This window comes from Arvicola amphibius, chromosome 6 (assembly GCF_903992535.2).
Source record: "Arvicola amphibius chromosome 6, mArvAmp1.2, whole genome shotgun sequence".
In the NCBI taxonomy this organism is placed as follows: Eukaryota; Metazoa; Chordata; class Mammalia; order Rodentia; family Cricetidae; genus Arvicola; species Arvicola amphibius.
Genome location: NC_052052.2, coordinates 116124631 through 116138715, shown reverse-complemented (window position 1 = coordinate 116138715; position 14085 = coordinate 116124631). Strand labels below are relative to the sequence as shown.

General features: G+C 42.0%; 1 protein-coding gene across 1 annotated transcript in view; it reads right to left on the bottom strand.

The window, feature by feature from the left end:
- Nucleotides 1-4728: 4728 nt before the first annotated feature.
- The window catches only part of Ero1b (endoplasmic reticulum oxidoreductase 1 beta), a 42854-nt gene continuing 33497 nt past the window's right edge, over nucleotides 4729-14085 (bottom strand). Inside the window, exons 13-16 of the mRNA XM_038333781.1 lie at nucleotides 13926-13995; nucleotides 13294-13380; nucleotides 11199-11332; nucleotides 4729-7421 (exon numbers count right to left, since the gene is read on the bottom strand). Coding sequence (XP_038189709.1) covers nucleotides 7361-7421; nucleotides 11199-11332; nucleotides 13294-13380; nucleotides 13926-13995 — 352 coding nt within the window. The 3' untranslated portion in view covers nucleotides 4729-7360. The remainder of the gene's footprint in view (nucleotides 7422-11198; nucleotides 11333-13293; nucleotides 13381-13925; nucleotides 13996-14085) is intronic.

Sequence of the window (14085 nt, the reverse complement as noted above, 5' to 3'; positions counted from 1 at the left end):
GGTGCTCACTGCCTGTGATTTTTAAATAGTACTCCGACCGTCTTTTGAAAGCTATGGGTGTGAAAAAGTAGGTTCTGCCTATGTGGTAGCAGGAACCCTGTGTCTCAGCCAGATAGTGTTCCCAGACAATGTTCCCATGTGCTATCTCAGGGCTCCCCTGGGTGTACCCTAGGACCAAAATGGCAATCCCGGAGGCTAGATGCTCCGGCTTCTCACAGATGGCATCATCTGGTCACCAGGGCCGGAAGACAAGTCTCACTCACAGGCTCTAGCCCACTTCACACGTCTCTTCTGCTGTCCTAGAGTTCGGGGGTTTAACAGGGACAAACCCACTCTCTCCTATTTAGATGTATTTAAAGTTGGTTTCAAATGGGTCGTGATTGGATAGAACACCAAGTTGAAGACCTACACAGCCCCTCACCACATCTTCACTTTGAGCATGAGCAAACATCTGGGTTACAAGCCATCCTCAATAGTTATTTGCCAGGGTGAATTCCACATGGAGGCAAAGCCTGCACGAGTTGCCTGACTCAGTAGTTTACAATAACAGTGTATCAGTAGTTTGCAATAACAGTGTATAAGATAGCTTATCATCTGTCACTGTACCTGCAAGTGTTCACTGTTGAAGCCGGTGTCTGTGTCCTTGTCTCCAGCAGCAGCCGAGGGCAGGGCTTTCTGAAGAGCACAGCAGCATCAAGGGAGTTCTGTATGCACTCATTTTATAGCACATGCACACTTTACAGTTTGTCACGGAGAAGACAGGCACCCAGCATTAACCAAGCTATGATCCACTTTTACGATAACGTTGTCAGCGTTCATGTCAGCTATTTATATTTTATTGGAAAGGACAAAATGATATGTCTATGGAAACTCACCATTGTTTAAAAAGACTATTAACTCTTAAAGGCTGTCCCCACAGGCTGGAGTATAAATACAGTGGCCGTGGATCCCATGTAGGGAAAGAGGAACAAAACTGCTCCTAATGTGTTAGATTAAAACCTAGGGAAAGAAAAGTTCATGTTTACACCACCATGAAATTAAAATCCTGGTAATATTACAGCTTCAAGTGCACAGGGTCAAGCCGGGTATTATGCTTGCAATCCCAACACTAGGTCAAGTTTGAGTCCAGCCTGAGCTATAGCAGTACTCTGAGATGAACAGGTACATGTGGTACCAGCATTGAGGTCTGCTGTAACAAGAACAGGACTCACACGACTTGGACTGCTGGAAAAGTCATTTGCCCACACAGCTAAGGATCTGGTCAAGCTATGTTCGTAGCTGTCATCGACTGGCATATATTCCGTTAGACTTGGTTAACAGCCAAGTGTTAGGAGTTGTGAGCTACAAGTTAGTACAGCATACATCCAGGTCACATTGTTCTCCTTGTGGCTGCAGCAAGGATGGAATCCAGGGCCTTACTCAGATATGCCCAATGCTCTACCACTGAGCTGTATCCTCTGCTCTTGCCAACTCTGTCTTGACTGTGTCAGACACATAATAGCTGTTCTGGTCCCATGCTTATCTGCATAGATTGGGCAAACCTTAGTGCCTCCCAAATTCCCAACTGCTTTTTGTGAACAATAGTATTGAACCAACACTTCACCTCTATGAAGAACAAAAGCAGCGTTAGTTACTGTGGGCACTTGAGAAGCACTATGGGAATCTCATTCGGATCTGCATAGTGTATTATGTATTACTAGAACGTTGTGTACCCATATGCATGTGTACCTGCACAGTGGCCATCAAATCTAGGCCTTACACCCGCTAAGCAAGTGCTTTGCCACTGAGCTACATACATTCCACCCTTGTTGTTTGTTCTACAAGGTTACAAATAACTTATCAAAATTCACAAGTGAAGACAACTATTTTAGAAAAGAATCCTCTCATTTTTATCGGTCAGAGAGCTAAGCAGACTGGTGCAGAAGAAATGCATCAATGTCCATTGCCATTTTTTCCAGTATGAGCTCTTCACAGCTTCTGATGGGACCAGATGGGGAGCTACTGCGCGGAACAGGCTCGAGTCAGCTCTCAGCAAAGACTAAACCAAAGTGAGAAAACTTTTAAAATGGGACTGTGAAGACAAGCTGTGTAATTCAGCGTCCACTGGGTGTCTTTGCTGTACTGGGCTGGACTGACTGCAGTTGTCATGAGTTTGGACCTGAGACAGCACAAAGAGGATCACACATACATTAACTTCCTCTTATCTCCTGGTAGGGACATGAAGGCCCCTCTCCCACAGAACAAAATGCCTGGTACTTGCTGTAGCCATCCCTATGTCCCAAACTATTGGACTCCCAATACCTTTACCTCATCCTTGCCCTGGGTAGGTACTGTGTTCAGTATGGACTCATGCAGTCCAGGCTAGTGCTCCTTGGATCCAAATGTAGGGTCTTGGCAGCTCCTACGGATATCCACAGCTGCCTTCTCCAAACCTTCATCAGCCCCTGCTCCATTTTCTGATGTAGATACCTCACCGGTGGCTTCTTTTCCCTAAGTCTCATCTGGTTAACACCTCAAATTCTGACATTCTATGCTCTCAACAGACTGTTTGTCCCTGCACTTTAGCCCAGTTAGAACTAGAGTTTAGAGACCCACTTTATTCAGCTTATGAGCCTCAAAATTCTTCCCTTTCTACCAGCCCTTGTTCATGTAACTGTTACCCATGTTTCTGACACCCACTAGTATTTCCCAGTCATGGTGTTTCTTCAAGACCCTAACTAAGCATAAAAGGGTGCTTGCATCCAGATAAACAGTGCTTTCCCTGGGCTGCTGTGTCTGTGGAGCTAAACATCCTTCCTGAGGTTCCCTATAAATAAACTCACCAGCCCCCTCCAGGCTTCAAAGTCTAAAGGGCAGAGGCCTGTCAAAGGCTTTGCCCAGCTGTAGGTACACCCCAGGCAGGTTGGCCTATGTGGTTTGATGAGGCCCTGACTGGTAGCTAGCTGTCAAATTGCTTTCTCCAGTCAGTGTTCTGACAGCATCAGGAGGCTACCTGGACTGCTGGGAACCTTTTAGGTGGCACGCGGCCTCAGTGGCATTTTCTTCAGGTGTGGTCTTACTATAAATGGAATGGAATCTGGTTGGGCTGTAGAAGCTGAGCTGTGTGGTGGCAGGAGTGTTTGTTTCGCTCATTGCTACATTCCCAGACCCCTCGAGAGTCAAATCCCCTTCTCTTCAGAGCTGCCCTTAAGTAACTCTTGCACTTTTACCAAGCTTAGCACTCACTGAAGGGCTCCCCCACTTACGAGTCTTTAACAGATATCCAATATTTTAACAAATAAATGGAGGAGGGAATTTTTTTGTTGTTTTGCCTTACTATATGAAGGTAAGTCCCAAATCATTCTTGGAGACTTTGTCTTACTTACCAGGTGAACTCTGACTTCATGGGTGCTGTGTCAGACCTCTGTGAATCGCTCCATTTAGTAAGAGTGCTCAAATTACTCCAGGTAGTTAAAATATAAAGGGGGTCTTTCCAGTGTAAGACTGAGTTAGAAGAATAAAGCAAAACCATCAACACTTCAGAAAAAAAACAATGGATTGCTGTCTTGGTCTGAAGTGAGGAAGCTATTCTGTGAGTTAATATAGAAGCTACCAAAGAACCAGTAAATCTGACTAGAAAACAGCATTGAAAAACCATTAGAGCAAACAAAGCCAAATAAACTATAAGATTAAGCCGCTCATCACACTTGAAGAACTAATACTAACAGGTGAGGTTCTAATAGTCACGTGGTCAAAATGGACAAAGATCAGTAAGCAGAGCCAGGAGATGCCTTCATATATTAAAAGTTGTTCATTTTATATAGTTTGGCAGACCACAGTGTCCAAGTGTAGCATCTGAATACCATCTCTGACAGGGATGTTGTGGGTGAGCAGCACTGTCAGACTCTAGGTGGCAGCATGTGAACAGAACCAGCCTCTGGAGGGCAGACTGTCAGTGCCTTTCAAAACGCAAAGTGTTTTCAATACTTACCGTAGCGGTGCATGAAAAAACGTGACATGACGTGGACGGTGTCTAGAAACAACTCAAATGCCCAAGAATGGTACTGTTCAACTGAGTAACGACACCAGCCATGGTGAGGTGCCCGGCAGCCGCTGCAGTACCAGGGTGATAAAAGCAAATGGTGTGTATGGATGTCACTCCAAGGTAGCGAGAAGTAAGGCTTTATATATGTTGGCTTTTTTTAAAAAAAAAAAAGGTATGGATGGAAATACAAAAAGCCAAGGGAAGAAAGCATCTGTGTGCACTGTGGCATTGTATTTTTGGTATAAAATGTGTTTTTCAACCATATGAATGTACCACCTATTCCTATTCAGAAAGTTAAATAAAACAAGCACTTTTTAAAATAAAGCCTATGGCTCAATACAAATCAAAGAATGCCAAAGTTCCTATACTTTGACTGAATGGCCTTTACAGAAATGACACAAATGGCCCTCGTTATCATCAGTAGAGGCTCTGGAGCTGTGGGTTCTGGTAGCACTTTCAGGCTCTACAGCCATGAGTTGTGACCTCATCTGTTTTTATGCTTTAGGAAATAACTGTACTTACCACCTAGTGTCCTGGTGATGAGCTGATGCATGTGGCACCCTCAGCACAGGTTGCCAACGCCTGACATTGTGACTACGAGAAGATCCCCCTCAGACGATGTAGATGTATATTTTCTTCCTGATTCTTAAGTTATAACTGATTGCTCTTGAAATGGAGGAGAAAAAAGAACAAAGCAACAAAGATTGCAGAAACATGTACTTTAATTCATGGTCTAGATTCTGGTGGGTACAACAGCGAATTATATGGGATTCTCCAAAAACTCAAAGTTGCACCTGTAGATGTTACTTCAAATAAAGGACATGTGGATTTCTGTGCTTGGCTTGTACCACGGAATTTCCATGACACCGTGTACCTTCTGGTGACTAGCCTTGGCTTCCCGCAGCTGTGGGGAGGCCTACTGTGAACTGTGTCCAGATGTCCAGCTGAAGGCAGTGCTGAGAGGACCAGCACAGCTGTCCTTATACACAGTGGCACCTAGGCAGAGTCGAGAAATACGGCATAGCGTTTCACACACACGACAGAGGCCCAACATTTGACTTGTCAACTTTCAAAACTGAGATCTTGTTGTTCTGGCTGATCCGCCACATAATCCAGAACAGGAGGCGTACTGAACACTGACCATTTTAGTATGTCAGTCTGTCTCACGCGAATGCCATTACAGGAAAACAGGCGTAGGCCACCAAGGGAAAACACGTGCTCTTCTTCATGCTGATTATGTCATCGGGTACACTCATTCCCACCGGTTTTGCTTGTCAGGTGCTAGAGTTTTACGGTAGGTGACGAGACAGACAGCACGTTGTGGCTCAGCTGTCAAGCGCTCTCGTGTAGGCAGTATCCCCAGCACTGGTGCAGAACTGCAGACAGCCTCCTAGGGACCAGCCTCATGCCCAGCTCAGCAGCTTACAGTCTCCACAGTCCTCAGATACATGGAAATACAGGCCACGCACACAATCGTGATGTATGTAAAAGTTATCCAACGAACATCAACTTAAAAATACTTCCTTTACTGAGGAAATTCAGTAAAACCTTGAGTATATTCTAACTTAACCACAGCTTTTCAGTTTCCTAGAACACTCCAATACTACTGTGTGTCCTAAGCTTGAAATAAATCACAGTTAAGAAAAATTCAGTAAGTGGAAATGAAGATTTTTTTCTCAAGCCAATAGTGTAAAACAATAGCATCTAACCGTAGAATGGTAAGTAACATCACCAAAATGACCTCTGCATTTAAAATAAAAACAGACAAAGTGCAAAAATTTCACATTTCCTTACATTCTAAATGGACACTACAGAACACTTCTTACTGATGCACTAGCGAGGTCACTGGCATTCACTTTGTGGGCTTTCTGTCTTACAGTGGCCCACTCCCATCACACGGCAACACTTGCAGCTCTTTAACATAAAAAGCAAAGAAAAAACTGAAAGCCAGCTTATAAAAATAATCAATCTACAAAGTTCAGCACTATCAACAAAACATTAAGTTTATAAAGGTTAGGAACTAGGAGGGAAATAAGTAGTGGGGCCCCAGCCCCATCACCTCCACAGTGGATGACGAAGCACGGAGAGGAGGGAGCCAACTCAATCTGGCACACACCATGAAGTCACAAGGAAGACAGGTCAGACTTTGGCAGATAAGATATGGGTTTAAGAGCACTTACTGTTTACTTCAGAAAGACGGAATCTAAGGAAAAGCGAGACTTTGGACTCGCATTACTTCCACACAGATAAAAACCTTTCAATTAATCTCATTATCCACTGCCACCTTTAAAAGAACCAAAATTTAAAATATTTAAAGACTTTAAATCCCAGGTTTAAAAAATGACAGTCTAGGGCCTTCCAGTCCTGTACTGTCTTGAGTCACACCACGGACGGCTGATCTGGGATGAACTGAAGATGGAGTAGGGGGAAGTGACACTCCTGCCAAAGCATCTCACCAGACAGAATCACACCAAGAGGTAGAGGATTGCATAGATTGTGTCAAAATCAAATATTGAAAATGCTTACTTTAAAACAGCAAAATTTGTGTATAATGCAATTAGCATTATAAACCCACAGGATCCCATTCAACTTTTATGAATAAACAATCCGTTAAATAAATAGGGCTTTTCATGAAGTAACTGAGAGTGTTTATAATTAGGAGAGGAATGAAGAAGCCCAAAGAAGAGGAACTGTAGGCTTTAGGGAATGGACACTCCACTCTTGAGCCAGCCTGGTGTACACGGGACATCTGGCCAAGTAAGCACGAGAGGGCACTTACCCACTCCCACCAAGGCAGGTCCCTTTAGGCCAAAACCAAAGCAGCAACAGCAATTAAGCATCTTAAAGTGGTTGAGTCCTGGGAAATCATCCAGAACCTCTCTCACTAATCACTGAAAGGCCTATTCGTTATAGTGACAGCCCCGTATCACAGAAGATGACACACAGTGTTAGGCAAGGTGGAAACACTAACTACAGCACTGACAACTTTCTGTCACTGAGACCAGCCCTAGGCAGCACTGGTTCCCTAGGTCTTCTCAGGATAAACAGTCATTTAAAGTTTGACAACAAGGAATGCAGGGCAATACAATACAAACAAAACCAATGTGAAACAAACATGGGATTAGTATAACTTACAATTTTAAAGTATATACTTCATTTATAAATATCTCTAATCGATATTCTATTAAGGATCATAAATATTCAAGTGAACATTTGAATTTTCTCTTTAAGAGTTCAGAATTCTTGAAGTCTTAGACACTTTGTCTGCTCAATGTCCAAAGCTAAAAGGCTTCACACAGTCCGTTATGTCTACAGAGAGACATAGAAAAGTCTTCATTACCTCCTGTGCTGTAATAACGCTTTAAAGTTCTGTAATTCTCTTATGCTTGTAGAAAGCCTACAGGAGGAAAACAAGTGCATATTAATATGGACAGCCGATGAGATGTGCACACATTTCAAACAGCTGATACTGGACCCTTGAGCTGTATGACCTGGAAGCAAAAATCTAAAAGAACCAAACACTAAATATTGAGAATTCCATTTTATTTTATTTTTCATTGCATATATTTGGGTTTTATTGCTGGAAAACATGCAAAACTAAAACTGAGATAATGCTGAACATCTACAAAGTGTCCAACTACAGAAAATGCCAAAATTCATATGTTCAAATCTATTTCACAGAGACACTGAGTATGCTCCCTTCCACTGTCTGAAGAACTAAGTCTGGTATACAAAGTGACGCAGGCAGGAGGATCTGGGTGTTTAGAAGGAGGTAGGCACCATAGTGCTATAAGTAAGTTAACCCTTACTTGAGCAGACAATTGGAGGAAAACCTAGAAATAAAATCTTTCTAGGCCTACCCTGTATGGAACATTTTAGAAAACTTTATATTCTTATATCAAGTCTTTCAATCTCTGGCCTCTGGTTTTTTGTTTTGTTTTTAACTTTAATTGGAACTGGATTTATTTTCATATATGTATAAATGTGCTTTAAATATATTCTACCCCTACTTCTGCTTTCTCCATTCTCATCCCTCGCCCATCTCATTAATGTTTTGTTACCCTAAATAGTTTTCTTTAATGTCATTTATACAAACATGGTGTGTGTGGGGTGGGGCAGAAACTGCTCATTCATTTCCCAAGTGCCTAGACTCAAATAATAATGTAGAAACTATATTAATTACAACATTGCAACACTGTTTGGTCAATAGCTTATGCATATTTCTAGCTAACTCTTACATCTTAAATTACCCATTTCTATTAGTTTGTATATCACCAAGAGGCTGTGGCCTACCGGTAAGGTTCTGGCCAGCAGCTGGTGTCTTTCTCCTTCAGCAGCTACATGGCATCTCCCTGATTCCACCTACTTTCTCTCTTTATCTCTGTTCGGATTTCCACCTGGCTTTACTCTACTAAGCCATTGGCTGAAAAAGCTTCTTTAATAACCAATGGTAATAAAACATATTCATAGCATACAGAGGGGACTCCCACATCATCAGTGTTTTGTGTGTGTGTGTGTGTGTGTGTGTGTGTGTGTGTATAAAATCTGTATCCACAAATGATAGAAAACATTGTCTTTCTAAGCCTGATGTGATTCACTATCGAGTTCCATCCATTTCCCTACAAAGGGTATAACATCATTTTTCTTTATACTATAAAACGAATTCTGCATATATACTACGTTTTCACTATACTATTAGACAATGATGACAACTGGCTCCAGGGGTGGTAAAATGATTCAATTCTGACTCTGATGTATACTGTTTGTAGCTCTCTTGGAGCCAAGGCAACTCAGACCTACTATGCGGTCAGGAGTAGAGAAACGTGTTCACCTCACTGACAAGTGACTCATGGGATGCCTGTTTTGACAAGAGATAGGAAGTGCAGAGAAAGCACAGAGAAACAAAGGATGGAGCAAACCTATGAGAATTCCGTTTTAAATAGTTATGCTGTAATTCCATTAAAAGTGACAAGTCACAGGGCTTTGGTTCTTTGGGCTTGCTTAGAAGGGCAAAGGAAGCCAATTCATCTTCACATCAAGACTACAGATAAGAGCTAGGTGTGGTGGTGCATGCCTTCAATCCCAGCACTCAGGAGGCTGAGGCAATGGATCTCTGAGTTAGGAGGGAGCCTGGTCTACAGAGTGAGATACAGGACTGCCAGGGCTACACAAAGAAACCCTGTCTTGAAAACAAAACAATAACAAAGACTGTAGATGAATGACAGAAACATTGCCATGAATGGCTCACAAGTATTTGTTGTGTCCTACAAGGTCCCTCCCAACTCCTATTACCTATCTACATTTTATGGTACTGTGTAAGTGATTGCTGGCTCAATGAATAAATAAGCAGCCCAAACCCAGAAATAAAGTTCTGGGATGCAAAGAAATAAAAAACCTGCAAGTTCATTTTTCCTAATGTACAAAATTCAGGGTTAACCAAACAAAACTCCAGTATGCCTTTAATCCCAGCATTCGGGGAAGCAGAGGCAGGCGAATCTCTGTGAGTTTGAGGCCAGCTTGGTCTACAAAACGAGTTCCAGGACAGCCAGATATACACAGAGAAACCCTGTCTCAAAAAACAAACAAAAACCAACCAACCAACCAACCAAACAAACAAAAAACCAGCCAGCTAGCAGGTTGGCTCTGAAGAGGAGCCAAGGTTTGCTGAGATGTCCTGCTGGCAAATGGCAGGTCAGGGTCCCAGGACTCCACACCTGTTTCCTAGCCAGCACTCCCTAGAGGAGAAGGGGCTCTAGATAAGAGCTGAAGCTAGGAGGGACATTTCTGAGAGCCAGTCATCAGCGGCTACCTTGTGAACTGTATCTCGATTAGCACAGACATCTTCACATAGAGAAGAGCTGGACCCAGCAGCTCACACCCTAGCACCCAGGGCTGAGGCAGATCAGAGTTCCAGGTCAGCTTGCATAAGAGCAAAACCCTGCCTAGATAAAAATATGTGGAGGAAACAGGTGAAGGCTTGGCATTAAGATGGGACATATCTAAGTTATCTTTAAGTGATCGGTCTCCTTTGAATTTAAAATCACACTCATAAAACATACACATTAATCCCTGTCATCTGGTTCCAGTTTAAAAATAAATTTTCTCCATGATGAGACTTATTTTGCCCTACTGTTACAACACTGCATACAATTTCCTGATTCTTTTCCTTCTGCTTTATAACCCTCAACACTGCATAAATCTCCCTATAAATTCCAATTATTTTATACCCATTTCTGATATAAGAAGCAGTGTATGTGTGTGTATATACTTTCCTGATGAAGAAATGGGGTAGGAATGTGAGAGAGGACTCCCACACACTGTTTAGGCAATACAGGGCAGGGAAAGGGCTTCATATCTTTGATTACTTCTTGATCACATTCTCCTCCTGTCTACTACTATACTACAGCAGGCAGTAGCTGGTATAGGAGGTCCTTCTTTCTATGTGTTGCTTTCATTGGTTGAATAAAGAAAACTGCCTTGGCCTTTTGATAGGGCAGCCCTTAGATGGGCATGGTAGACAGAACAGAATTCTGGGAGGAAGAAGGCAGAGACAGAGACACCATGGAGCCAGCCGCTAGATCAGACATGCTGAATCTTTCCAGGTAAACTACGACCTTGTGGTGAACACAGATTATCAGATATGGGTTAAAGCAAGACGTGAGAGTTAGCCAATAAGAGGCTAGAAATAATGGGCCAGGCAGTGTTTAAATGAATACAGTTTCTGTGTAATTATTTCGAGTATAAGCTAGCCAGTGGGACACAGCCCGCCGCTCCTCCATACTATAAGTAGCCAACTAAAATAAAGAATACTAGGAGACCCTTTCCCCCATGAAACTGAGAAGTTAAACTGAAAGGCACTGGTACTGGAGACTATCAGTTCTTCCTGGGACTGACAGAGAACTGACTGTGAGCCTGAAGGTCACACTAAACAATTTAAGTTGGGTTTTTTGTTTTGTTTTGAGACATGCTCTTTACTACTTAGGCTAGGCTGGCCTTGAACTCATGATCTGCCTTCCTCAGCTCCTCAAGCTGGGGTTATGAGTGGTATCACACCCAGCATTTTAGTCTTCTGTTAGCAAACCAAACCAAAGCAAACCTTTGGGGAAAAAGACAATCTGTGCAGTATAGTGAAGCCTTGAGGGAGTCAGGTCTCCGCTGTAGGTGTAATTCTTACCTTCCAAAAGCATTTAAAAGAGCAACTATTTCCTGCCGAGTGAGCTGGAAGCCTTTAGATGGACTGTTCTCCGGAAGTTTCTGGATTTCTTTTTCAGAGAATAGTATCTTCAAGGCAGTTCCTAAACCCTGAGTCTAAAGAGAATATTCATAAACTTACAATTAAAGTCACACAGTAGCTACTATGAAGAACTGCTCAGTAAGGACACTGAACACCCTATGAGGGAGCCGGAGACATGGCCCAGCAGCTAGGAATGCTTGTTGCTCTATCCAGTGGCTCATAAGCACCTGTAATCCCAGCTCCAGGGAATCTGACACCTACTGGCCTCTCTGGGCATGTGAGAGCACATGTGTGCGCGCGCACGCGCGCGCGCGCGCGCACACACACACACACACACACACACACACAGCCAGCCCTAAATATATACAAGAAAAATAATTTCTTTTTAAAATCCTATGAGTTGAGCTTTACGACACAGTGCTGGATTATGCATGGAACAGTGTCTATTCCCTCACAGGTCACATGCACATAAACACAACAATGCTCAGGAAAACTTGAGCAACCTGACGCTTGTTGAATATGTTTCTGTTCCAGATGACTAAAGTACCTGTTTTTATCATCAGAACCACAGTACTGACTTGGAATCTTGAAAGCATTACTTTTTTTTTTTTTTTTGTAGTGTTAGGGGATCAAACCTGCTCTACCTCAGCTCTGTATCCCAGACCCCTTAAACACAGTTGCTGCAATTAGAACCTTAGCAATTCAAAGTTCCAAGAGTATTGCAACAATAAGATAGTTCTCAGCACTAGAGGAAAAGAAAATCTTTTTTTTTACATAATAAAAAATATATTTTTAATTACAAATCTAATTGTACAAATGGGGCAACATATTGCAGTTTCTATAGAATAGTGCAAATGAGCAGGATTTGTCTCAAAAACATTGAAAATTTAGTTCATCCCAGGTGCCATGGATTGATTTCATGACTACTAGTTTATATTAATTATTTCAGGTTTTCATGTGATGGCTAGAAGGTCAGATCTGTACTCACAGATAGGCTGCAAATAAACATAGCCAATGACTTAATTTACTGGACATGAAATGCAGGCACTCAAAATACAAAATATAGCTTAAAAAATTTCATTTGTCATCATGTAAATTGTCTGTTCATCGTAACTATTTCATCAAAAACTCATAATTCATTTAAAACTGTCATATCGAGCAATTCCTCTAAACTTTTTTTGATATGCGGTGGTTGAGATGCAGCCTGGTTTAATAAGTTCTGACCCATCTGTGCAAAAAGTGCTTTCGACAATGTAGCTGTGGCTGTTCGTATATTTCCGCCAGCTCCAGGTAGGGAGCCACTGTGTGAAGAAAATCTTGATTTCAGCACAGCTTCCTTTAAAATAATCCTATCTCACCAGCTGGTGCAGAAAGATCACAAATTTAATAATGCCTTGAGTACAAAGCAAGACCTGTCTTTAAAAAAAAAGAAAAATACCCACACAAAAATTAATTTTGCCTTTTGACTTTCTGTACTTATCATCTTTGGAAGAAAATAAGGTAAAAATCAAATAATCCTCTGTACACTGAAGATTAAGGCCCACCCCACAGAACTTTAGCATTTTGTGCTATGCAGCCTTTAATCACCGAAACAAACCATGTCCAAAATTTGATGTTTAGGGCTTATATAACCAACTTTAAATATGAGTCTAAGATGGTACTAAGACATGGAATACAAAAATGTGCTTGCTTGCTCATGAACCAGTTTAGTAGTGTTATCTTTCAGTAACAATACAAAAAAGCCATGCTTGGATCTCCTTGTTTCCAAACACTAATTCACTGAACAAATAAATCTTGATAAAAAATAAGCAGCCTGGGCAGTGACCATGAATTCCTTTAAGCCCAGCACTTGGGAGGCGGAGCTAGGTGGATCTTTGTGAGTTCAAGGCCAGCCTGTTCTACAGAGCTGGCTCCAGGACAGTCAGAGGCTATACAGAGTAACCCTGTCTCTCAAAACAAAAACAAAACTAAAACTAAAGCAAGCAGAAAAATGTAAAGATATGAAGAGTCTGAAAAGGAAAGACAACACACACACCTGTAATTTCCCCCACAATCTGCATTTATCACATCCCACACAGTCCATGATACGGGAGATGTTCTTGAAATGTAACCGGAATTCCTCCTGGTGTGCAGAAAATACCAGAATTAGACTTTTAAAATTAAGCTACATTTGGCTGAATTACATATAGAATAAAGTTTTGAAGTTTACAAGCAATTAAGTTGTTTTTCAACAGTAAAAGCTCTGACTCTGTATACACAACATAGTATGTCACACAACAGACATTAATAGGAGCCAATATCCCTGGTGCACATTTAACACGTTTTACGGAGAAGGCACCTAACAAAGGGCTGGAAGGTTAACAGTGTGAGAGAGGCCTTTACTTGTAAGAACTGAGTTGTGGCTTACACTGAATGGCTTCTAAAATCTACTTTGTCGGGGTATTTCCTCACAGCAACAGAAAAAGGAACGAGTATAAAACGTAACTCAGACTGTTGGCCACAGAACAGATCCAGTTGTAAACCACTCAGTGCTACACTGTGACATAGGTCCTCAACAGTGTTCGCCATAGGAAAATCTAATCAGACTAACATCAAAGTGTGGGACAACTAGGAAAGTCTGGATGAAGATGAAAATACAACAAGTGGCTCCCACAATACCCCGGTTACCTTTAATGACTTGGCCCCCTTCTTGTCACCTGCAAACATGGATTTCTCATCAAAGTGCATGGGGAAGGACCTAATGAAACGACAGGACTATTAGTGAGTCACTAATGAGAAGTCCACGGCTTGTCCTAGCGCTCTGCTAAAATCTTATAACCTTACAAAT